Raw genomic sequence first — 24,879 nt, forward strand, 5'->3', positions numbered from 1 at the left:
AGATGTGTTGGAGCAAATGCTGTCTCCCTCCACCCTCAAGGTATATGTTGCCATGATTGCTGCACATCACGATGCAGTTGAACGTTAGTCTCTGGGAAAGCATAATCTGGTCCTTAGGGGTGCAAGAAGGTTAGGGGACTTGCAGGCAGACGAATCGTGCCTGGAGTTTTGGCCAGCAGACTCTCACGTGTTCCTGAGACCCCAGCTTGGATATGTGCCCAAGGTTCCTACCACCTAGGGCTGCACGATTATGACAAAAATCATAATTGTCGATTATTCCCTTGAAATTGTAATTACAATTATTGAATAGCTTTATACCATTGTTTGAAGCAACTGCATGCCATATCTTTGTATAAAAATAAAAAACAAGCTGAAAACACTCTTCCTGACATTTTTTATTGTTTTTCTATAGCATTAATTCTCAAATGTCAACTATACATTGGTTTGGTTTCTTCTTAAATTATAATAAAAAGTCAACATATGCATGGTATAATAATAGGGGCTTTTGCATCAGGTCATTCTTGGAACTTAGATAAGGGAACTATCCTCCAGTGTGGTTCCCTGAGAACTGATCCTGAACACAAAGTGCTCGCATTCTCCCTCTTCATAGTTTACGATCTGTCTAACAGTCCTGTATAATTTATTAGAACGTTATTAGATAGAACTGTTATACAAAGAAAGTAGACAGTATATGAAAAGGATACAGTATTAGCCGTGTGGTTGATGCCCAATGTCACTAGCATAGCAGAAATACGTAATCATGTTTTGCTTGGTCTGCTCAAAGTGGCACTGGATTTTCTCCTTAGAGTAATGTTGAGAGAGAGGTCCATCTATCAGTGTTTATACTGCTTGCAGCTTTAATACTCGTTATTTATTTTACGTCAACATTTTGTGGGTTTAATTTTCTTTCAATCTTAATAATTTCAGTGTTGTCTTAGACATTTAGACTCTAAATTCATTCTGATTGGTCAGTTTCAGCATTCTGTCATATACTTTTTGTATAGTGACTGCTAAGTCTCGTTGATGCTAAGAATGATAACTATAAAGATAACTATAACGATAATTATATTAGCATCCAGCCAGCATTGCAGTTATGTCGTCTGCTGCTTTAAATGCTCAAACTCTTTAAAGTGAGGTGGATTCTGATTGGCTTTCTGTTTTGTTTTGTTTTGTTTTGTTATTTGTTTTGTTTTTTTATCATTCATCAGCTGACAAAAATCGTTCTGAAAGTGATTCCAATTATATTGTTCCTCTGTGTCTTTATCCTCTTTATACTCATAGAATTAGACTGATTATTAAAACTTTGTAGTTAGTTGTCATAGTTATCATTATACTTATCCTTGGTGTGAATGGCCATTTAGTCTGTATAACTCACTGTTGTCCCAGGCAACTGATTTCTTACATTTTTCTTGAATCACTCACTCTGCAGTCTCTTTCTTAGCATGTGAATCAATTATTCCGGTGTTCTGACAATTTGTGTTACCCTGTCAGATTGTGCAACCTCCCATTGAAACAGTAGGTAGCAAAAACAATTCAGCAGCGAAAAAATGCAATCATATTGTGCTTCCAGCATGGTATTAATGTGGTTTAAGTCTTTAAGTCACCTACCCCAACCCTAAACCTACCCATACAATAATGCAAGTACATTTGTGGTAGCACAATCTGATATAGCATTATTCGTTAGAAAGTACAAATCGACAGTGAAAAATGGGCTTTATTAATGTCTACGCTTACCCCAATCCTAAACCTACCTTGCAACAATGCAAATACAGTAATTTTGTGTTATTTATCTTGACAGAAATGATGTAATATTGATGTGTGCACGTGCAGTAAGCCTGGGTAGGACAATCTGACGGGTAGTAATGTAATAGATTTTTAGGTAGCAATGCAAGTTCAAAATGTAGCCATGTTGTTATTGTTTTTAGATTAACAGATTATTATAATTAATATTAAAATTATATAATATTAAAGGTTTAGTTCACCCAAAAATGAAAATTCTGTCATTAATTACTCACCCTCATGTCGTTCCACATCCATAAGAACTTTGAACTTCTTCAGAACACAAAGAAGATATTTTTGATGAAATCTGAGAGGTATATGATTCGTCCATAGACAGCAATTTAACCAGAAAGACGTTGTTAAAAAAGTCGATGTGACTGCAGTGGTTCAACTTTAATTTTATGAAGTGACAAGAATACTTTTTGTGCACAAAAACAAAACAAAAACAACTTTATTCAACAATCTCTTCTCTTCCGTCATTATCCTTACATACTAGCTACAGTAAGCTCAGTAAAGGCTTTTGTGATTACGTCCGAATGCCGGCTCAGTATTGGCCAAACCTGATCATGTGAGCAGCATGATGCATACGTGTGATGCTGATGCAGGAGCCAGCCAATAATGAGTTGGCATGCAGACATAGAACCTGGGAGCGCTGGATGCAAACAATGTATGAGAATGACACAGAAGAGAAGATAATGTTGAATAAACTTGTTATTTTTGTTTTGTTTTTTTGTTTCTCGTTGCTTCATAAAATTAAGGCTAAACCACTGCAGTCACATTGATTATTTTAACGATGTCTTTAGTACCTTTCTAGACCTTGAAAGTGTTGATTGCTGGCTATGGATGAGTCATATACCGCTCGGATTTCATCAAAAATATATTAATTTGTGTTCTGAAGATGAAGGTCTTACGGTTGTAGAACGACATGAGGGTGAGTAATTAATGGCAGAATTTTCATTTTTGGGTGAACTAACCCTTTAATATAATATTAATAATCTTTTACAAGTATAGATTTTCACATTCCAGATTTTTAAACACAATGGGCCCTATTTTAACGGTCTGAAACGCAAGTGTCAAAGCGCGAAGCGCAAGTAACTTTGTGGGCGGGTCTCGGCGCTGTTGCTATTTTCCCGGCGGGATAAATGGCTCTTGCGCCCGGCGCAAATCTAAAATGGGTTGGTCTGAAGTAGCTTCATTATTCATAGGTGTGGTTTGGGCGTAACGTGAAATAAACCAATCAGAGCGTCATCCAACATTCCCTTTAAAAGCAGGTGCGCAAGTTCCATTATGGATTGCTATAATTATGGCGTATTTACCAGGCGCACGCCAGGAGCGGTTCACAGCCGAGGAGACTGATGTTCTTGTAAGAGCAGTGAAAGACAGAGAAGATGTGTTGTGGATTGGAGAAACCCACCCAAAATAGCGTCGGTTAAACAGGTTTTTTCACATCTTCGTGGCACACCACAATGATTTCCGTCATCTCATGTGTTAATATTTTTTTAGTGTAACATATGATTTGCAAAAATAACTGTTGCATCTGTGTAGATTACATGAGCAAAGTGTATGCGCGTTGTGCACGCTATACATTATGGTCAAGCATGCGCCCTTAAAATAGCATAATGAACAACGTGCAACGCGCCACTGACTTTAGACTAGGTTTTTTTCTGGTCAGTGGCGCAATTGTTTAATGGAACAGCAAAAAAGCACCAGGGATTGTTTGCGCCGGAACACGCCTCCTTTTTTGCGCTGAACCGCCCAGGGAGCGCAAGTTCATTCACTAGTTTAGCGACGTGCTTCTGTGGAGGGAAAAGCGCGCTTTGCGCGGCTGCAAAATAGGAATGACACATGCGTCGTGTACAAAGTCAATTGCGCTGGGTGCAAGATAGGGCCCAATGACTATATGGACAATAAACTACTATATGAATGCAATAACCAGTTTTGTCAATTATAAATGATAGTTAACAGCCAAACTCACAAGCCTCGAGTGGTTTATAAAGTTGATCTGAGATCACATCTGCATTCATCCATCCTTCCTGTTCCCATTAACAAGAGCTACAATCAGCCAGCTGCCCCTCATTAAAATGTTAATGCTTTGCTTTTGATGCTGCCAGAGTGTCTAAAGCATGGATATCTGTTTCCCATCACAATCATTTGGGGAAGAGCTTTGCCTATTGCAAAATCAGTGGGGCATTTCTTCCCAAGTGTTTGATTGGTGCTCAGCCTCCACTGTCTGTCTCAACTGAACCAGAGAGATATAGAGAGAAATTCAGTGGTACATCTTCACCATTAGCCTGCATATTTTCTTTAAAATTGGACTGAAATGCTGATTTATAGCAAACAGTGATATTGGCATGACTGTTGACATGAGCAAACAGGTCTACAGACTGAATGCATTCTAAATAATGCTATCTGACAATTTGAAATATGATGAGGTCATGTGACAACAGTGTAGAAAACAACTGTTTAAATGTTAATAGTAGAATAATGCCTACTGTTTCACTTAGTAGGCAGTATAGTGTTTGTAACGGTTGTTTGGTTTTGACATTCTGCTCAGTTTCCTTTAGTTCCTGTTTCCCCACTCTGCTTAGGGTACATTTACATGACAACAATGTACTAAAAATGGAAAAGTTTTTCCTTTGCATTTTTTGAGTACAACAACACAACTGTCGAAACGATCCCCGTTCACACAGATCTGCGAAAACAACTAAAAACACTGTATTATGCATGCCATACCAGTAGTTGGCAATGTCACTTTGTTTCCATTTCTCTAAACCCGAACAATCGGAACATGATTTCTGCTGAGGGAGACCCACAGAAAACCCGCTGTGAGAAAATCGTGAGAAAACTGCAATTTTAACCAAGGCTCTGGGACATGTGAGGAGTCGCCTGTCAATTGTGTCAAACCCGCGTTACCCTTGGTTTCCGTTTTTATTTTGTAGAAACCATGGAAACACCAAAGACACTTTAATATTTAAATGTTTTAAAGGTCCCGTTCTTCGTGATTCCATGTTTCAAACTTTAGTTAGTGTGTAGTGTTGTTTTTAGAGTATAAATAAAATCTGTAAAATTTTAAAGCTCAAAGTTCAATGCCAACGAGATATTTTATTTAACAGAAGTCGCCTAGATCGAACGGCCAGTTTGGACTACATCCTTCTACTTCCTTCTTTAATGACGTCACTAAAACAGTTTTTTGACTAACCTCCGCCCACAGGAATACACAAAAAAGGGGGCGTGGTCTTGCTGCGCTCCCACGGAGAAGAGCAAGAGTTGCGTTTGTAGAGTGTGTTTGTTGCCATGTCGTCGAAACTGTGTTATTTTCATCCCGCAGTCCAATCACCTTTGTTTGGCCTTCCCAGAGACGCTGTACTTAGAGATCAATGGTTACAATTTACGTTTAACTCGGTTCCCGAAAATTATAATTGTGGTATCCTTACTGCAATAGTTAATGTTGGACTGCAGTGCACATAATGGCCACAAAAAGGGACTATGTTTATGTATATGGCTGTTTTCCGTATGAGGTACACTTCTGAGTGAGTGTTAACGTTTTCTGTCGCTTCTTGTGGAGATTAAAGAGTTCAGTCTCTCGGGAATTATTGTCTTTTGTGTTCATTCGACACAACACCACAATAATCCACATGTAAAACTATGTGCAGCACACGTTATGGTAAGAGGCGTGACCTTTCCGGGCAAGGAGCGCTCAGAGCTGTCGAATCACAACACAGGAACCGCTGGCACAATCAGAACTCATTACGTATTTCTGAAGGAGGGACTTCATAGAACAAGGAAGTCATCAGCCCGTTTTTATGACAGTGGAAACAGCGGTATACAGATAAGTAAATTATGTGAAAAATACTGTGTTTTTTTTACACGCGAAACATGAACACATATTGCACACTATAAACACAATCAAAGCTTCAAAAAAAAAAACACGAAAAACAGGACCTTTAATAGACAAGGGAACAACTGTTTTGATATATTTATAGACAGAAAACGAATTATTGTTATATAGCTCAACACGTTTAATCTTATTGTTTTAGTCTTATCTAATTTTCTTGATTTTTTTGCGAGTGCCATGCTTTACCATGCCTTAGAGAAAAACACTATTTTGTCAAGAGGCTAACATAGCATAATCAGATGCAGCTTTATTTTTAGTAACAGCAATACAGCATTTTCTCCATCATACAATACATTTTAAAATTAATTGCATGCTATTTATCAACACAAGCCATCCAGCATTCTAAAAACGATATAGCTTACTGCAGTGTGCAACAAGTGTCTCATAACAGCCACCGAGCGAATGCTCAGAGTAACGTTATAACATTTTCAACACACTCAAATGTATCTAATATGATAAACAGCGCTGTGTTACCTCATACTCATGACCAGAAAAGCAGCACAGGCGACTGTGGCATAATAAAAGTTCCACTGCTCACGGCGTGTGTTGCACAATCGCTCCAGCGGCCTCATTCAGCTCCAACAACACTCAGTCCTGCTCTGCTTCATACTACAGTAATGTTAATAATCGCATCCATGAACACGATTTCTTCCCGAGTCCTATTCCAGTTGTTTTCCATTGGCTGTGAGGTGAAGACCACATGTCTCAAGATTCCGCGCTCAAACTTGGCGTCATCAAGCTACACTTTTGTTTTGAATAGGTCTCTAGCGACCTCTAGCGGACAGAAAATCTTACATATTGCACCTTTAAATGCTTCTCATGCTTTAACACAGTATGAACTTATCAATGTTTGTGTCTTTTTGTTTCGCAGGATGGATGACATCCAGTTATGTAAAGAAATTACAAGACTGAAGAAAGAGCTTCAAAAGCTTCTGTCTATCCCAGGTGAGATCTTGGAATGCCTCTGGTATTTACTGTATTACATGAAAAAATTACACATAAGGTGCACAGTTACATTACTGATTTAAAATTCCCATTCATTGTGTACTGAAGTACTGCTAAAATTAGAGACCTCTCTCTTTATTGAATTGTTTTACAATTTTCTAAAAGTAGCACAACAAGAAAACATGCACTCCTAATTAAGCCACTAAATTCCAACCTCGTTTTGCATAAATTTAGTTGTTTTCTTTTAGAGAAAGAAGTGTCCCAGCCTTAGTAAACATGACAATGAAAGCTGTTGCTTGGTAAAAAAAAAAATAAATTAATTAAATCCATTTTCAGATAATGACAAGTCTAATGAAGATAAACAGAAGGAGGAAGAGCTTCTGAAACAGATTCATAAATTAGTGGAGACCAGAGACTTCCTGGTAGATGACGTGGAGTTTGAGCGCCTCAGGTGAGCCAATTTCAGCATGCTAGAAAATGATGGAAGCTGACACACAATTCATTTGCACCCTTTATTAAATCTCTGACTGAGCTCAATCCCGAGGCTGACAGGATTCTGTCTAAGGCCTGAGGGAAAAAAAAAAAAAAAACATTACTCACACTCTAAATACAGAAGTAATAGGATTTTATTCGTAATAAAGCCATGCTGCTGTGATTTCAGAAATAGAATTCAGGAAAATTCTGCTCAGTGCTTGGCACCTGCAAATTTTGTGATTGACTCTGGATTTTAAATCCAGTGGTTATAATTTTATGTTTTGCCTTGTCTATAATAATGGCATTATATTGACATAACTTAAAGGCAGCTGACCCCAAAAATGCTTCAAAGATTTATTGTATTCTTTTCATGTATTCTTTCAATTTTAATACATTCTTATTATCAGTGCTAGAGAACAATTACTATATTGCAGCTCCATTTTAAGAAATATCAGCTGAGGAAAGATTGAACAGCGTTGGATGTATTTTTAGTCCAGCTGATGTTAAAGACGCAGTGAACATCCTGTTGCTGACACTGTGTAGGTCAATTACCATCTATTTCTGAAAGGATGGAATAGAAGTCATGGAATATGTTGCAAACTATTTACTTTCCACTGAGCAGAAGTTAATGCAAATATGAATTAATTAATGTTATATTTTTAGAAATATACCTTTTTACATTTCCCAGCAATAATATCAAACCTTGAACTAGCTGAAGGACATGAAGATATGCATAAACAACAAATGAAAGTCAGTCCTCCTATGATGCATTGCACCATAATCATCATTGTTACCTCTACTATACAGGGAACGGGAGGAGGACAAAGAGATGGCTGAGTTTCTAAAGTCCAAATTACCAAAAAGCTCTCAATCCAAGAGTAAGTCTTTCTTTTATGGTTGGTTGAACAAAGTAATGTTTATGATTTTAATGTTTGTGCATAATATATGCTAACAACAACTTGTTACTCAGTAAGCTATCAAGGGTTAATACACATACCTGTGGGACTTTTAGATAACGAACCATCTCAGACACAATACAAATAAAATAAGTATAAAAATATTAAAAACAAAAATATGAAATATTATCATCAAATACATAAAGACCTCAAATCATAATTTTCCAGCCCTTACTGACAAACTGTCAACATTTGTTTGTAAATGTATTTAATAAAATGCATAATAACTAGAGATGCACCAATACTAAATTTCTCTGCCGATACCTATAGCTGATTATTCAGAACTAATTACACTCAAATAATCAGTTGCACATAAGGTAGTTTTCATACACTTGTCTTCATGACAAATTTATTCAGGCATACATATAAAATTAACAGTACATAAGCTCAGCTAACTAACACATGAACATTTTACTTTCCTGAGGTAAATGCAATGTTAAATGACACATTGTTCACAAACTGTTTTATTGACATTTTTCCGTGGTTGAAACACTGATTAAGCGATTACATGAGACATGATTACTTTTTGTAAGTTTTACTGTATCTTTCAACATACCTTCTAATGTTCATGCATGTTCCCTTTCGAATGGGAACTCAATGTTTCCAGCACAACCGGTGTCTGAAGCATGTGTCTAAAGTCCTTGAGGTAAGCATACAGGTAAGACCATGTGCTACGAGACCGGACAGTGACTGTGTGAGTGCCTTTTGTGCTGCTGTTGATGACTGTGCTGATGGGATGCAGGTGTGCGTGATTAGAACTCGGGTGATGATGTGCACTGTGGTGGTCGGCCTCTGCCACGAGGTGCAGGTCTCTCTGGATAAGTGGCATGGAAAGTGTCGAGCAGGCTTGGATTGAGTATATCATGTCTGGGGACCCATGTGCGTTCCTCGGGACCGTAGCCCTCCCAGTCCATGAGGTATTCCAGGAGACCACCACGGTGCCGGGAGTCCAAGATGTCGCGCACCTGATAAGTGGCCGATATTGAATCTTCTGCTCCGTCTGCCCATTCGTCTGTGGATGGTATCCCGAGGAGAGGCTGACGGTCACACCTAGGAGCAAGAAGAAGGCTTTCCATACCCTGGAAACGAATTGCGGCCCTCTATCTGTTACGATGTCCTCAGGAATTCCATAATATCTGAATATATAATTGAACATAAGTTCAGCAGTCTCCATGGCCGTGGGCAGTCCTCTTAAAGGAATTAGATGAAAATCTGTCAATAACCACTAGAATGCAGGTGCAATTATCTGAGGCAGGAGGGTCGGTGATAAAATCTACTCCTAGGTATGACAAGGGTTGGTTGAAAACGGGCAGAGGATGGAGTTTTCCGGAGGGAAGATGCTGTGGACTCTTCGAGATGGCGCATTCCTTGCATCCCTGCATGTACCTTCTGACATCCGATGCCATGTTCGGCCACCAGAAGCGCTCTTTTAGCAACAAGAGGGTTTCATTGACCCCAGCGTGGCCAGTGCCCAGTGACATGTGAGATGCGTTAATGAGGGGAGTGCGCCGTGTCCGGGTGATGTAGAGCAAACCTGGTGGGCAACGCGGCAGAGTGTTGGTGGAGGCATTGGACTCGGGCAGGGTCTCTGCGGACCAGACAATGGGATTGACGAAGAGCTTCTTGGACAGGATTGGTTCAGGAGCTTCGGAGCTTTCTTCGGGACTGTGGATACGGGATAAGGTGTCTGCCTTTACATTCTTTGACCCAGGCCGATAGGAGATGGTAAAATCAAAACGGGTGAAAAACAGGGCCCACCGTGCTTGGTGTGGGTTTAGTCGTTTTGCGTCTCGAAGATATTCCAGGTTCTTGTAGTCAGTTAGAACAACAAACAGGTGTTTGGCTCCTTCAAGCCAATGCCTTCACTCCTCAAGGGCCAGTTTGATGGCGAGTCCTTGAGGATGGCCAGTCCTTGATAACAGCCACCTTCCTCTCGTCCATCCGGATGCCACTGCTATCGACGTAGTAACCAAGGAACTGCACTTTGCATTTCAGGATTGATGGTCGGCCATGCTCTGGGAGTAAATCAAGATTTCATCGATGTACACCAGGACTGACTTGTGGAGGAACTCCCGGAGCACCTCATGGATGAAATCCTGGAATACGGAGGGGGCGTTGACAAGTCCATATGGCATTACAAGGTATTCATAATGGCCAGTAGGGGTCACAAATGCGGTCTTCCACTCGCCCCCCTCACGTATTCAGATGAGGTTGTACGCTCTGCTGAGGTCCAACTTGGTGAAGACAGTGGCACCTTGGAGATGTTCCAGCGCAGATGGGACGAGAGGAAGTGGATAACGGAACTTCACTGTAATTTTGTTGAGAGCTCTGTAATCAATGCAGGGCCGCAAGCCTCCTTCCTTTTTTGCCAAGAAGAAGAAGCTGGAAGCAGCAGGGGAAGTAGACGGGCAAATGTAACCTTGTGACAGAGCCTCTTGGATGTGTAGCGAATTAACTCCCTGAGATCCGAAAACGTGCCGGCGCATTTTGCAGGATTTTTTTCACATTGCAGCAAAACAGACTTAAAATACTCCGTCATTTCTTGTCATAGAGACATAAGTAATATATCAATTGAAACTATAGAATGTCTTCTTTTATTTGTGTACACTCTAAAGGAAACTAACATGATGCGTGATCTCTCCTCTCCCTCTGAACGAAGTCCAATCTGATAGTTCTCAGAAAATGAACTGTAACTTATGAATACTAATGACAAACAAATTACACTTATGTCTAAAAAAACATTGAAATGTCATGTTTTAAATCGTGCAAGTCAAATTGAAAACAAACATTCTGTGTTTATGTAATCTGTATGAAAAGAGAGCCATGTCAGAAGTCCGAGATTCAGCTCATTACCCGCTAATGCGGCCACGCCCACGGAGCCAGCGCTATTCAGAGGCAAATTCAGAAGCAATACTTGTATACATCATCTCAATCGTGTATTTCTTATCTTGAAAAGTGTTTATTTGGATGTTAAAGCCATGGTTCGTGATCTCTAGAAGACATGCTGTTAGTTCCTAGTTCCTTTTCTTCTTTATATGAATTTGTGGCCTAAAGGTGTACAGAGTGCCCTCCGGCTGCAAGTATGAATTGAAAACACAGTATCCAGCACTCATAGTGATGACAATAAATATTACTTCTCAGTAAGGGTGTGCTCAAAATATCGATTCTTAGATACATAATAGATATATAATAAAAAAAGATACAGTATCGACATTCTAGCCCTTAGTATCGATACTCCGCCCATTTACGGCCCGCCCTCCAACTCTACCCGGCCCACAACTGATAGCCTATCAAAAATAAAACATAATCCGGCCCGCTAAATAATTATTATTATTATTATTATTATTATTATTATTATCCTCTAGTTGCTACCTGTCTGGTCTGATATGCAACGAAAAAGTCGCGGTTTTATGAGGGCATTCACAAATCGCGTCACATAAATGGCCGCGCCGCATTGCTTTCGCTTCAGTGGCGTCTGTTGTTGCTATGCAACCATGAGCCGCGCTCTCAACCGCGTCGCTTCTATTATGAGCGCGCTCGCCTAAATTACAGTAAAAGCACTCGACTTTAAGTCACGAGCGCCGATGTAACACTTAAACGTTACCGATGCTCAAACAGCATCTTGGACAAATGAGTCTCAGCTGTGTGAGTACAAGCTCTGGTGTTTGTCAAGAAACAGAAGAGTGTACAAATGTACTCAGGGATTGTATTTGTTCTGTACAGTGTTGTTCAGTGCAAGATTTTAATGTCACAGCTAACATAAACTAAGGGAAAATATTCCCACTAAATGTTAAAAACTAATAATGTATGTAACAATGAGAGATTTTTATTTTTTGGCAAAATAAAGATGATATATAGCTCCAGTTTTTTGTTTATTTCTGACCCCTCCATGCCACGTGTTGCTGATTTTGTTCCTAAATTACTAATTTTTTTTATTCCATGCACCTTGTTGGATGTGAGAAGTTGCACCAGACTATTGCAATTAATAGTATTATATTAGTAGTATTATATTAGTAATAGTGTTATATAATTATATTACACTGTGTAACAATGAGAGAGACACTGCTGTTTACATTTAGTATGGTAAATAAAATATTTATAGTATAGGTATAAAAATATTTTAGTGATGAAATTTGAAGTAAATGATAAATAATGCAAAGGAAAGTAAATTTTCTGAAATGTTGCACTTTCTTGCGCTTCAATGTTAAAATGGCCCTCCTATGAGGTGTCAATCACAGAAACGGCCCCTCGCCAATTTGAGTTTGAGACCCCTGCCCTAAAGGCAGATGTTTGGACACATTTTGGTTTTAAAGCAAAGGAAGGAAACCAAGGGATCGATAAAACAAATGCAATCTGCAAGCATTGCCAGGCTTCTATACGCTACACCGGTAATTCATTTTTTTCAATTCAAGATTTTAAAAATCCATCCTGTTATGAGGTAGATTAGATTTGTTGTTGTGCCAAATGTTAAAGCAAGATGAAGCATTTAAGTGATTTCATAGTGAAATATGTTATGGCAGTACATGGTGTCACAAAAAAAGAATTATAAGAAGATTTAATAAGAAGAATAATAAGAAGAAGATTTTGTGCTTGTGTGAGCTCAGACTGTATTGGAAAGTTAAATGTTGACTTGTGGTAATTTCCAGATTAATACAATTTGTGTACAATTAATCAGAGCACTTAAAGTTGCAAATATTTAAGAAAAATGCACTTTTGTCTTCAATAAAAATTCTGTTTGTTGAGTAAATGTGTTCAGCATTAACTAATTGGCTCTGGCCCATGTATTTTTATTGAATCGTATTACATTGTATCAAATCGTATCGAGACAGCTCTGTATCGAGGTACGTATCGAATCGTGACCTGTGTATCGAGGTATGTATCGTATCGCCAGGTTCTCCAAGGTATACAGCCCTACTTCTCAGTATAGAAAATTGACATAAACATATAAGAATCCATCAATATTTCTCCAAATGTGCATGCTTTTTAGCTAAAAGCCTATATGAAATGCCATAGAGGTAACATAATTGTTCAGACGCTTTGCATCACAGAAATACATTATATTTTAAAGAATATAATAGAATACCATTATTTTAAATTGTTATAATATTTCACAGTATTGCTGTTTATGATGAGCTGAGACATTATTACAGAGGGTTTTTCACAGCCTACCTGACTGAAAGGCCTCATTAATATGCAAGTCATTTCAGGTTATTATTATGTGATTATTTTGTCTTCTCGGGTGTAAATGGCCCATTATTCATGCAGATTCACGCCTCCACGCATACTGTGTTTCTTGAAAAAAGGGTCGTACAAAAACTAAATCAATATATTGTTTTATATGAAGGAGTAGGCAGCATAATTTTTACATAATTCTGAAGCAAAAACTCTAGCCTACAACCTCCAATACCCAGAAGTCTTGTGAACACAGATTTAATATAAGTTTTTTGGCCTTATTTCAGTGACTTAAGTTTTTTTTTTTTTTTTTCAATAACCACGCATAAACATTATTCCTTCAAAAATACAAACATGTACATACATGTTCCTCACATATTATTGTAGCCTATGTGCTGAATACAGTGTAATGACACTTTTGTCATTAATATGTTTATGAACAACTGAAAAAAACACAAATGTCAGGGCATGTCAAAACTACTCCAAGCCCCAAATCAGCCTCAGACTCCAGAGGGTTAACTCAAAGGGGAAATATTAATAATTATTCATAACTCATTATGATTATTAATTATGATTAATTATGAATATGTAAATCCGTTAAAAAGATTACCTGGATGTAGCTACATTAAGATTAATATTACAATCAATTACCCTGTTCATCCAGTGAACGCTCAGTGTTGATTGTTTATTAATTCTATGGAAAAATAACATTCTTATTGTACCGTACTACTCAGAGCACCTAGTCAGGATCTAAATCACTTAAGAGGCAGTTTATTAGCAGACGGAGTCAGAACCAAACATGTATTGTGCACAATCTTTATTAACTAAATCACAAACACATAACTAAACTAACAAACACATAGACAACAAAGATCACACATATACGTACTGTAGGTAAGAATGAGTAATGATAGGGTTGAACCGGAAGAGGTACGTAGAGCTATAGGAAAAAGCCAAAGACAATCTGGAAAGGAATCATCAGTTTCTTTTAGCAATAGCAAAGGTAAGTCTTACAAATCAATACTAAATCGCTGTTTGGTGTTAAAATGTACGATACTTGCAAGATGCCTTTATGCTGAGGAGCGTCGGATCTACAGGTTGAGGAGAGGTCTTGAGGATTTCGTCTGAAGTTTTTGCCAGTCTTTTCTATGTTGGATGTTGAGCACATGGCTGGTTGGTAGGCCGAGGCCAACAGGCTTAGGCCTAAAGGCCTTGGCCTGAAAAGGCCTCCAGCCAATAGACGTCTGTTCCGTGGTCCCAGAAGCAAGGAAAGAGAGGGAGAGGCATTGTTCTCTAGCTTTTAACCTCTGGTCCAAGTCCAACCTCTTAAAGTTGATGTAGCCAATGAAGGTGATGTGTATTTCCGGGTGACAACACACCTCCTGTCAGGGCTTTTACGACCAAGAAAGATTAACAAGCTGAGTTCTTGAATAAAAACTGTTAAAGATTCTTGTAATACTGATGTGTTGCACAGTTATGGACATAACATAAATTACCAAATAGGAATCGAAAGTTAGATACCATCCTTAGATACCAAACATGCTACCCATGTGATTCCAGTTATCTATACATTGCAGCTCTGGAATATTAATACCAAACTAGTTCAAAAGAGAAAATGAATACATAGAATAAAGCCCATGAAAGAAAAGTCAATGAGATGGGAAACTTGGATACATGTTTGTACATTTCCCAAGTGGTTATATAGAGATTACATAGGATTAAAGGAGTTTATTTGTCCTTCTCATAAAGAACGAGTCACTGGTCTCTGCAAAATTCTTCCTGATTGTAATAGGTCCAAGTATTTGTAACAGGACACCTAGTTCTGCCTGTAGTTTAGCTACGTTTGGGATGCTAGTTGCAGTTTTAGGGGGGTGGGTTCACAGAGCTTTGATAGAGTGAGTTTATGGGTAATTCCTTAAATATAATGAATAATTTTGTGTGCCTGATTGGTTCAGACGCTACAGATGTATTCCTCCATGGCCTTCTCCTCCAGGAAGGACAGTGAATATATCTTTCCACGGGGCACTGGCTCACCCGGAAGCAGATCAATGGCACAGTCCCATGGCCGGTGAGGGGGAACAGTTGTCGCCCCACTTCAGGATTTCCCCAGACTTCCAGGAAATTACTGGGTTATGCTGCTCCAACCACAGGCACCCTAGGATCACATCAGCAGTGGATTCCTCCAGAACCAGCAGATGGAGTTGCTCCGCATGGAGGATGCCCACTTGAGTCTAGATCGGGCCAGCGCTGAAAAGCGCACATGTTTTTCGACTGAGGGGCCTTCCAGTTACTGAGTGGATCTGGTAAGTCGATGTGCTGTGGTCTTGAGCTTGAGCTGACGGCAGAGGGCGCCGGAGACGAAGTTGCCAGCTGACCCAGAATCAAGGAGGGCACTGATTGAAAGAGATACACCAGCAGCAGTAAGGTTTACAACAGTGGTGAGTGGTTTCATCTTATTTATAGAGGGAATAATCATACTCACCATGGGACGGGGACAGGCTGGACTGATGGAAATAGCGACTGGCCCTGTTGCTCTTCGAGACACAGCTGCATACGAGTGGCAAAGCGAATAGAGAGTTGAATGAAACATTCAAGCCCGATGGAATCCTTGTATGCAGCGAGATGCAACCGCACACATGGATTTTTCTAGGACCAAAGAGGTTCAGCCCAGCAATTCGCCTTGCCATTTAACTGAGAAATTATGAACGCTACCTTAGCATGGTCGTTGGGGTACAGGTGCGGTTGCATCTCCAGGACCAGCGAACATTGCAGGAGGAATCCGTTGCAATCCTCCGCCGAACCAGAGAAGGGTGCCGGTTTAGCCATGGGACTGGCAACGGCAGGTGGTGAAGGAGAGACAGCGGTGGTTTTTGCGGAAGTGCTGGCTGGTGAAGATGCGGGTGGATTTGTGGAGTGCTCGGCGTAATGCTTCACCGAGCTCTTGAAATGGATCCGGGGTGCTCATACTGGTGTTCGCCGGGTGGTCCGGGGGGACAGACACACTGGAATGCAGGTAATATAGTTTATTGAACAGCCAGGAGCAAAAACGGAGTGCAGGTAAGTGATGGCAGATATGACAGGTGGCAGATATGGATACTGGAGTGATACTTGTCTTTTCTCTTGCAGATATCAAAGGCAGATGATGGACTGGAGCTGAGAAGACACTGAGGAACTCACACGAGACGAGGAACAACGAAGGAGACTTGGGAACACGCTGGAGACAGGTAAGTATCTGGGAAGTCCTTGAGGTAAGCATACAGGTAAGAGCATGTGCAAACGAGACCGGACAGTGACTATGTGAGTGCGTGTGCCTTTTGTGCTGCTGTTGATGACTGTGCCGATGGGATGCAGGTGTGCATGATTAGAACTCGGGTGATGACGTGCGCTGTGGTTGGGTGATGGTAGAGCCTGCCGTGTCTGTGATAATCATATTTTGTTTTTGTTTTTTAAATAACCTTATAAACCTTTTATAACCTTGCCACTGTTGTCTGGTAACAAATGCAACATCCACACAACAAAACTATTAAAAACATTTTTAAAAATTTTGGGAGGAAAAAATCAACCAAAAAAATGGGAACATATCCTAACTGTCCTAACATGAATGATGTGTGGATAAAACCTGCACATTTTACCTTGGTAAACTCATTGCATCTTTGTGAATAAAAAAAGTCTATGAATCTTTTCTGTGTAGATGTTGCTCACAGAGGTAGGAGACCACCCAGAGCCCAGCAGAACACTACTCCCTTTGTAACCAAGACTGGCCTCACTTTACTGAAAGAGTGCTGTGGATTCACCTGCTCTATAATGTAAAAGACATACTTCTGGCAGTGGCAGCAGGAAAATAATGCGATTCTGGAGCCTTGGATGAGGGTGACCTTTTAATGACACCAGGAGACTCAAAGAACATGGCGTGAACCAACACTAGAGGTTTCTGAAAGACAAAGCTATGGAGTAATCTGTTAAAGAATAGCTGTCTATGCTTTTCTTTATATTCTTTCACTCCCATTTGGTAGCTTTCTACCCAACTTCTGTATTTCTGTCAAAAATTCTGTTTCACTGTATTACAAAGAACATTTTGTGCCCTCTCCAGGGTCCTGCTGTCAGCAGCTCAGCTGGTTTGCTGTCATTCCCTACCCTTATCTTTTCCCTCATGAGACATTGCTACAGCACTGCAGTACCTGTGACTTCATCATCCATAAATGCTCAAGATTCCATTTCGACTGCTGTTTTGTACCAGTGGCATATCTGTGGTGACATTTCTAGTGAAATATCCACTTTCAAAGTGAAATATCCAGTGAGTGGTTCTTAAATCTTGTTCAGTTTTATCTGAAAAAGATGAACGTGAATCTAGCAATGTTTTATGTTTGTTGTATGTATTGCTGCAGTTCAGAAATGTCTAGAAAATGGCACTAAAAGGTTAATGCTCTGTTGTGTTTAAAAATAATGTAGCACCTACACTAAACCCTACCCTTAAACCTAACTGATAGTGTTAACAAAAGCAAACGTGACATAAAAATGCATTTACTGAAGCAGTGTATTTAGAGGCATGTACAGTACAAAGAGCCTAGACTGTACAGCGTCTCAATGACTAATGAGATGATCATGCCACAAGTTGAACAATTAAGCTAAATTAGTTCTTTTGTTATGTTGCAACAGAAAAATAACAGTTTTCTCAGCAAAAATGTTCACAGGAGCACACACACAAATGAATTAAATGAAGAACATTTCATTCGGGTGAACATCATCTGATAGAGTCACACACCAGGAGCCTGTCCTATCCACAGCTTGAAGTCCAGCATGTCTCACAGCGCCAAAGCACTTGTTTATGTTCTCTGGTGAAGTGCTTTCAACAATGTCAAGGGCTCTTCTCTGTGGAGACAAGGTTCCATAGCAACCAGCGCATAGAACAGTTTATCTTTAGTCGCTTTAGTGGCTGTTTAGTAGCTAAAAATGCAGTTAATCATGATTGAATTCACACACACATACAGAGCGTATTTGTAGATGGTTAACGGAAAAGATGTACAGGCCATTATGACCAGGCGAATCCAAGAATAATGATAAACATTTTGTATTTTGTTTGCATTAGAGCAGGACTGTACCAAAACTTATCAATAATTCAGCTAATCAACATTGACCCCGCATTTAATTATGCTTATCTATTCATTCACTTTATGTTGCAGGATTAATTGCGGTATTAATAAGCATCAAGAGACATTGCTTTAAGGAGCCTTTTAATTAGTATGTTAGACTGCTGTGGCCCACAATTCTCAGTGGTGAGCTTTGTGAGTGGAAACCCCTGTTGACTGTGGTCTTAGTGAGTCTTTATCGCTAGTTAAAGGTCGGTCCTGTCACTCATACACTAATCACCTGACTGCAGACTGTCTCTTCTGAGCGGACTGCTCACATCTGCTCATTAATCTGAATGGTGTGATTCTCAAACAGCTAATTTATTTATTTATTATTATTTTTTTTTAATTTAAAATTCCATTTGTGTTTATGTTGTACTTTTTTTTTTTTTTTTTTTTTTACATTTGAAAATGATAAGCCATTAATATATATTGAATTGTGAGATTTTTTTTTTTTCTGTTTTTCCTTTATGTGTAAAGTCTCTGGACAAAATAGCAACTGAAATCAATGTGATCTCATGATCAAATGTAACTATTTTACGTTTTGGCAAATTTGTATGAATTCATATGATTATATTTGTATGAAAATGTATAATTGTTAGGAAAAAAAAAAAAAAGCTTGAAGTTCTAAATCTAACCATCCATATGAAGTAAGCAGATAGTATGAAAATGTACAAATGAGATATACGGATATGAATTCATAAATTTTGTTAAATATTTATCAATATTTTTATTCATATTTTGAATTTTTTCAATTTTCATTTTAATTTTGTTTATTTTTTAATAATTTTGTATGTACTTGTCATTTTTCCTTTTTAAAAACTAGTTTCTAAATAGTTTTCATTTATTTAAATGAGTTATAATTTTTAGTTTTATTTGATAAATGTTTTTTTATACTTTATTTTAACTTTATTTCAGTTAGCAGATATGTTTTATAATACACTCTAAAAAATGCTGGGTTAAAAACAATGAAAGTTGGATTGAAAATGGACAAACCCAGCTATTAGTTTTATTTAAAACTCAACTATTGTTTAAAAATTACTGTATTGCTTGCCAAAATATGTTGGAAATGAACATTTATTAATAAGTTTAATGAATAATAATTAATGATTATTATTTTGATTATTATTTTATAATAATACTTTTGATTATTATTGTTGCCTCTAGTAATTATGTGTCTGATTTTTAGTTTCCAACCTATTTTGTGTTCATTTTAAGCAAGCCAGATAGTAATTTTAAACAATTTTTGGGTTAAATAAAACTGCCCAGCACATTAGATAAACATTTAACCCATCCGCAGGGTTTGTCCATTTTCAACCCAACTTGGGTTGTTTTTAACCCAGCATTTTTTTAGAGTGTTGTTTTAGTTTTAGTTAATGATAACAACACTGGTTGTCATTTCAGTAATGTTCCACAAACAACAGATATCCAACTTTAGCCCAAAGGGATTTCCCTTGAAATATCATCTGGAAAACATCTGCTACCTTTAGTAGCTGGTGACTGGATGTAAAAACATAAAGGTTGTCTCTGTATGATGCAAAGTACTATAGAACTCTGCAGCTACAGTTAGAGTAACTGTTTCCCCTGAGGTCGTCTCCTTTATGAAATGTTAAAACAGTCAGGTTACGCTCTGATGAGTTCTTTCATATCACTCCCATCTCTCTTTTGCTTTTTTCTTTGTTTAGACACTGATGTAGTCCACGATCGAATTGGATATAATCACTCGAGCTTAGTTATTCTCAACACCAGGTTGCATGTGCTATGCTGTCAAATTACTTTCGAAGAAACTGGTGGGGCAAAACTGTAAATATATATATTTGTCTTTAGAAGCTACTGTAAAATCGCAGGTGTCCTTATTCAGTATATTTAGATTACAGTAGAGCTGCATGATTCTGGATAAATTTAAAATCACAATATTTTTGTTCGAAATAGAGATCATGATTCTCCCACGATTCTAAATAGACAGCTTTACAAAATAACATGTAATTTACTACAGTTTATGATAAAATGTTAAAAATATTTATTTTTTTCTCTTTTTTAAAAAAAATCTTTCAATGACTTACTCACAAAGACTTCACTTGTTTCATTACAGGATGAATACATTCAATGACAAATACATTTGAACAGTCACTTGTCGCTATCTACTGGTGTAAAGATGTAATTGATACAATCCTTATTTAAAGCGTCAAGTTTCATAAGGTGAATTAGTCTATTTTGATCGCTACCAGACAGTGTTTTTGTTATCCGAACTATAAACATTTATCCCAGTAATTTTCGATCATTTTGAATTATTGTAACACAGAAACAGTGATACTGAGTGGTTAAAAAGACTGTGAAGTTGTTTCATACCTATACATGACAACTGCTCTCCCTGGCTCAGCGGCAGATTTGAATGTTCCCCTGTGATTTATAGATTTAATAGACATAGCCGAATCATTGTCAGTTAGGAATAAGATCACCATGGGTATTTGAATCAACATTGCAATCCTTTAACGATTATTCATGCAGCTCTACATTACAGCTACCAATATGATTATGATTATTCAAAATGATGTGGTATTTACATAATTTGCTAAATCACAACATAAGTTGATGTATTAATGATGAATAAGCTGATGGCATTAATCATTGTCACTAGTACCACAGTCATCGTCTTAGCACATCCACTCTTTAAATTTCATGCCATTGAATTTTGTTTCTTTGTTTATTTATTTATTTATTATTTCTTTAAGTATTCCTTTGTTGGCTTGTTTTCCTTTTTCTATTATTTTTTCGCATTTAAATAAAAAAAAATTGCTGCAATGGTACTTATTTATGTCAGTAACACTTTAATATAGGGAACATATATTCACTATTAACTATGACTTTTCCCTCAATAAACACCTAATTTACTGCATGCTAATAAGCAACAAGTTAAAAGACTAGTTAAAGTGTTAAAATAAAGTGTTACCTTTATTTCTTATTTTGCAACTTTGGCATTTCATACTGGTGTGCTTGTTTATTTATTTATTTTATTTTTTTATGTTGTTATGGATCTATTATATTTTTACCACACAAATCATTTACACTTATCTGTCAGTTGCTTGAGGAAATCAGTCAAATATGTCATTGTTCTAAGATTTAAAAAAAAAAAAAAAAAAAAAAAAGAAAATTGTATTACTGTAATTACAGATTATTATATCAAATCATGAACTCTAAATGGTCTACTTTTTAGATGTTCCAATCGATTGTCTTTTTTCACTTAGATCACACACTGGTTATGGTTTTTGCATTTTAGTTAGATGTCTGATCTTTGCACAGGACAGGCTACACTCTGATAAATCCATTCCCTACCATGAAATATGCATGCTAATGACCCAAGGGTGTCTGTCTCCCTAATTAATGACACCAGCATGTCCGTCAGTCTTATTCACTTACACTATGCTGTTTGTAAAATCTCATTTTAAGTCCTGGAGAGATTTTTCACTTCATATTCTATTCACAGATCACAAATCCACCTGGACCAGTCAGCTGTATCCACCACATTTCCACATTGTGAAGCAGAACAGTGGTTAATCTGTAAAATCTGTATACATATGTTCAAATAAAGGAGTTTCTATTCAACTTCAGCTGTTTACAGATTTGTTCTGAACATTTCACAACAGAATAATGTCTCTGGCTTTTATAATCGGGGCTAAAATAAACCTTACCATGATAAATGTGTTTCATAAATGAATCATTCCAAGGTTTTTGTTTGGGTACTTCCTGCCAATGAGGTACTCGAGTCCAAGTGCACACGGCCAGTGCGATAATCCATTCATTTAGATTCAGGGTGATGTCAGACACTAATCCATCTCACTTATTTTCCTCATATTATGTAGACCAGAATGTCATGCAAATGCTACCCTGATTACGCAAGATATGTATGCATATGAATATCTGTCTACTGTACCAGAATACTGAACACCATGGGTAGTCTGAGACATACCATGCCATGGTAGTTTGAGTGTATAATCGTTCCATTTTGAGTATAGAAGCCATGTTTAACTTGTGCATTGTACTCTATTTGCCTAAATAACATATTTTATTCAGTCACTTTATATCAGGTATCTTTAACTATGTAGTTACATCAAAAAATAAGTGGTAACACTTTACAATACGGTTCATTACTTAGCATGAACTAACAATGAACTGCACTTCTACAGCTGTTAGTTTCAACATTTACAAATACATTATTCAAATCAAAGAGTTGCATTTGTTAACAATAGTTAATTATTAACTAACGTTAACAAAGATTAACAAATACAGTAACAAATGTATTTAGGTTTAAACTCAGGTTAATATGTATGAGTGGTTTAATGGTTATATATATGTACAATTTAAAAACATCTGTACATAATAAGTGCACTGTTAAATTACTATCAAAGGTTTCATTAATTTAAATATTAATACATAGTAGTTAAAGACACCTAAAATAAAGACCTTTTATTCTTCTGTAGAATGTATGGATAAATATGAATTTAGAATATATGTGTGTGTGTGTGTGTGTGTGTGTGTGTGTGTGTGTGTGTGTGTGTGTGTGTGTGTGTGTGTGTGTGTGTGTGTGTGTGTGTGACGATAATGTAATTAACTTAGGAACACATGAAAACTCAATGAATAAATATGGAAACAAACTATATATATATATATATATATATATATATATATATATATATATATATATATATAGTCTTGTGTGCTTTTTTAAGATTTGCCAAAGGGGAAAAAAAGCAATTTTGATAATCACCAAAAATGTGTCTTAAGACACATTTTAGAGGTCTGTTTTAGAGATCTTGATAATTTATATTTTTACAAGAAAAATATATTTAAAAAAAAAAAAAATGAGTCAATATGTGACTTAGTAAGTCCTCTGATAATATTCCCAAGGAAAATGGTATCATGGAAAAAAGAGACTATCTTGTATTATCATGTGAAGCAACTGGTTGCAGTGATGTTCTGATTTCCCAGTAGTATTCACATGTAAGAGCTAGAACACACTGACATAAACTCCTCTTTGATTTCACGTCATCATGCTGCTGTGGGCATTTTCATGAGAGTCTGCTCATTCAGTATGTGTTGTGTACAACCGCAAAACAAACAAGCGAACAAACAAAAACACATCAGAAATGTCCACTATTCAGTCAGCACCATATGGGTCTGATCTTAGTTTGTGTCTCTGGTTGAACCAAAGCTCTCATGGGAAGCTTCTGTCAGTCTCCACCCTCCCCCAGTATAGGTTATTGTGGTGCATTGCAGAGTCTGATGACTCACCCGCAGGTTTCACTGATCACAGGAAATTAAAGGGTGTGAACGCATGATTTATTAACATTTAAATAATAGGAAACTGATGTTACAAGTCATGAAGGACTGTGAGTATATTCAAAAGCTGGCAAATACAAATTTGTATAGCTATACACAATTATTTTCCTAGAAAAGTGTTCAACTGAAGAACCAAAAAACAAAGACTTGCCAAAAGAATGGCCATCCTCGCCCTGAAGAGCAAACGACATACCACAGCAACTCCCACCTCTTGCAATATGTCTAACACCTCTAATTTTTCAGTTCAGATTGTTACCATGACAGTGCGGCTTTGGTTAACTGCACTTGAATGCTTCGTTTGTTCCAGTAAGTGCGACCACCACAATGCATTGACAGAGTTCAGTGTAACCACAGCAATATCATATTCAAGCCCAACTGGGTAATTATCCCACAGAGGAGAATCAGAAAACTGGCCTGTCTAACCTCCTAGCTCATTAGTCTCTGTGCATTAATTACAGAAACATATTCCTCACACTTCTGCCTGGGTGACAGGGATTGTAATGCCATTAGGTGATTCACTCCCTTTTTTATTCCACTCTGTGGCTTTTTCAACATCTTTGGAAGGTTATTAAATCTAAAAAAAGATGCAAAAGTTAGCTTATTAGATTTTGAAACAACTGGGTGGTCTTTATGAATTGTAAGAAAACAGGGTTTAAAATTCACATTAGGCCTATATTCCTCTTGTTTCGGTATTTACGCAAGAATCGTTTCAGAAATGGCGTGATGAGGTTATGTTGAGGGTTTGGTGTGACTGGAGGAGACACTTACGTTATGTGTTAGTGAGGTTAGAGGATTGGGTCAGAGGAGACGATGTCTCATTTTTTTCTGATGGGCAGTGAGTCATCCAGCTCTACGTCACTGGACAGTGACTTACACTCTTCGTGCACTGAACGAGAGAGAGAAAGCGAGAGAGCGCGCAACTAATCGCAGACCCGCAGAACCACACGCCACAGCAGTCTGAGGACAGCAGCGCCAGGCAAGCAGCCTCAGACCCGAAGTTTGGGTGTCGATAATGATCGCGTATCCCGCCCCAACCACTAACCCTACTCTTCACTACAACTATAAGCTCTACCTTAACAAATGCCCCACCCAAACACACCACTAGGCTATATGATGCTATAAGCCCAACACCGGTGTGAGAATTGCTGGTCTGGCGCTGCTGTCCTCACATTGCTGTGACGTATGACTCTCCGGT

General features: G+C 37.9%; 2 protein-coding genes across 5 annotated transcripts in view; one reads left to right on the forward strand and one right to left on the reverse strand.

The window, feature by feature from the left end:
- The window catches only part of pik3r6a (phosphoinositide-3-kinase, regulatory subunit 6a), a 31,873-nt gene extending 9,937 nt beyond the window's left edge, over positions 1 to 21,936 (forward strand). The window contains exons 3-7 of one of the 3 annotated variants that reach the window (XM_067373214.1): positions 6,546 to 6,619; positions 6,956 to 7,070; positions 7,901 to 7,971; positions 17,312 to 17,515; positions 21,832 to 21,936. In XM_067373214.1, the coding sequence (XP_067229315.1) occupies positions 6,546 to 6,619; positions 6,956 to 7,070; positions 7,901 to 7,971; positions 17,312 to 17,475 (424 nt within the window). In that variant the 3' untranslated portion in view covers positions 17,476 to 17,515; positions 21,832 to 21,936. Of the gene's footprint in view, positions 1 to 6,545; positions 6,620 to 6,955; positions 7,071 to 7,900; positions 7,972 to 16,912; positions 17,516 to 21,831 lie in introns of those variants that run through there. The other 2 variants (XM_067373215.1, XM_067373216.1) reach the window with 2 other exon arrangements.
- sec16b (SEC16 homolog B, endoplasmic reticulum export factor) overlaps positions 7,124 to 24,879 on the reverse strand; it is a 125,750-nt gene continuing 107,994 nt past the window's right edge. For both annotated transcript variants that reach the window (XR_010893413.1, XR_010893407.1), the window contains one exon: positions 7,124 to 7,186. The gene's annotated coding sequence lies outside the window, so the exon portion shown is untranslated. The remainder of the gene's footprint in view (positions 7,187 to 24,879) is intronic.

The sequence above is a fragment of the Chanodichthys erythropterus genome, chromosome 21, assembly GCF_024489055.1.
Source record: "Chanodichthys erythropterus isolate Z2021 chromosome 21, ASM2448905v1, whole genome shotgun sequence".
NCBI classification, from domain to species: Eukaryota; Metazoa; Chordata; class Actinopteri; order Cypriniformes; family Xenocyprididae; genus Chanodichthys; species Chanodichthys erythropterus.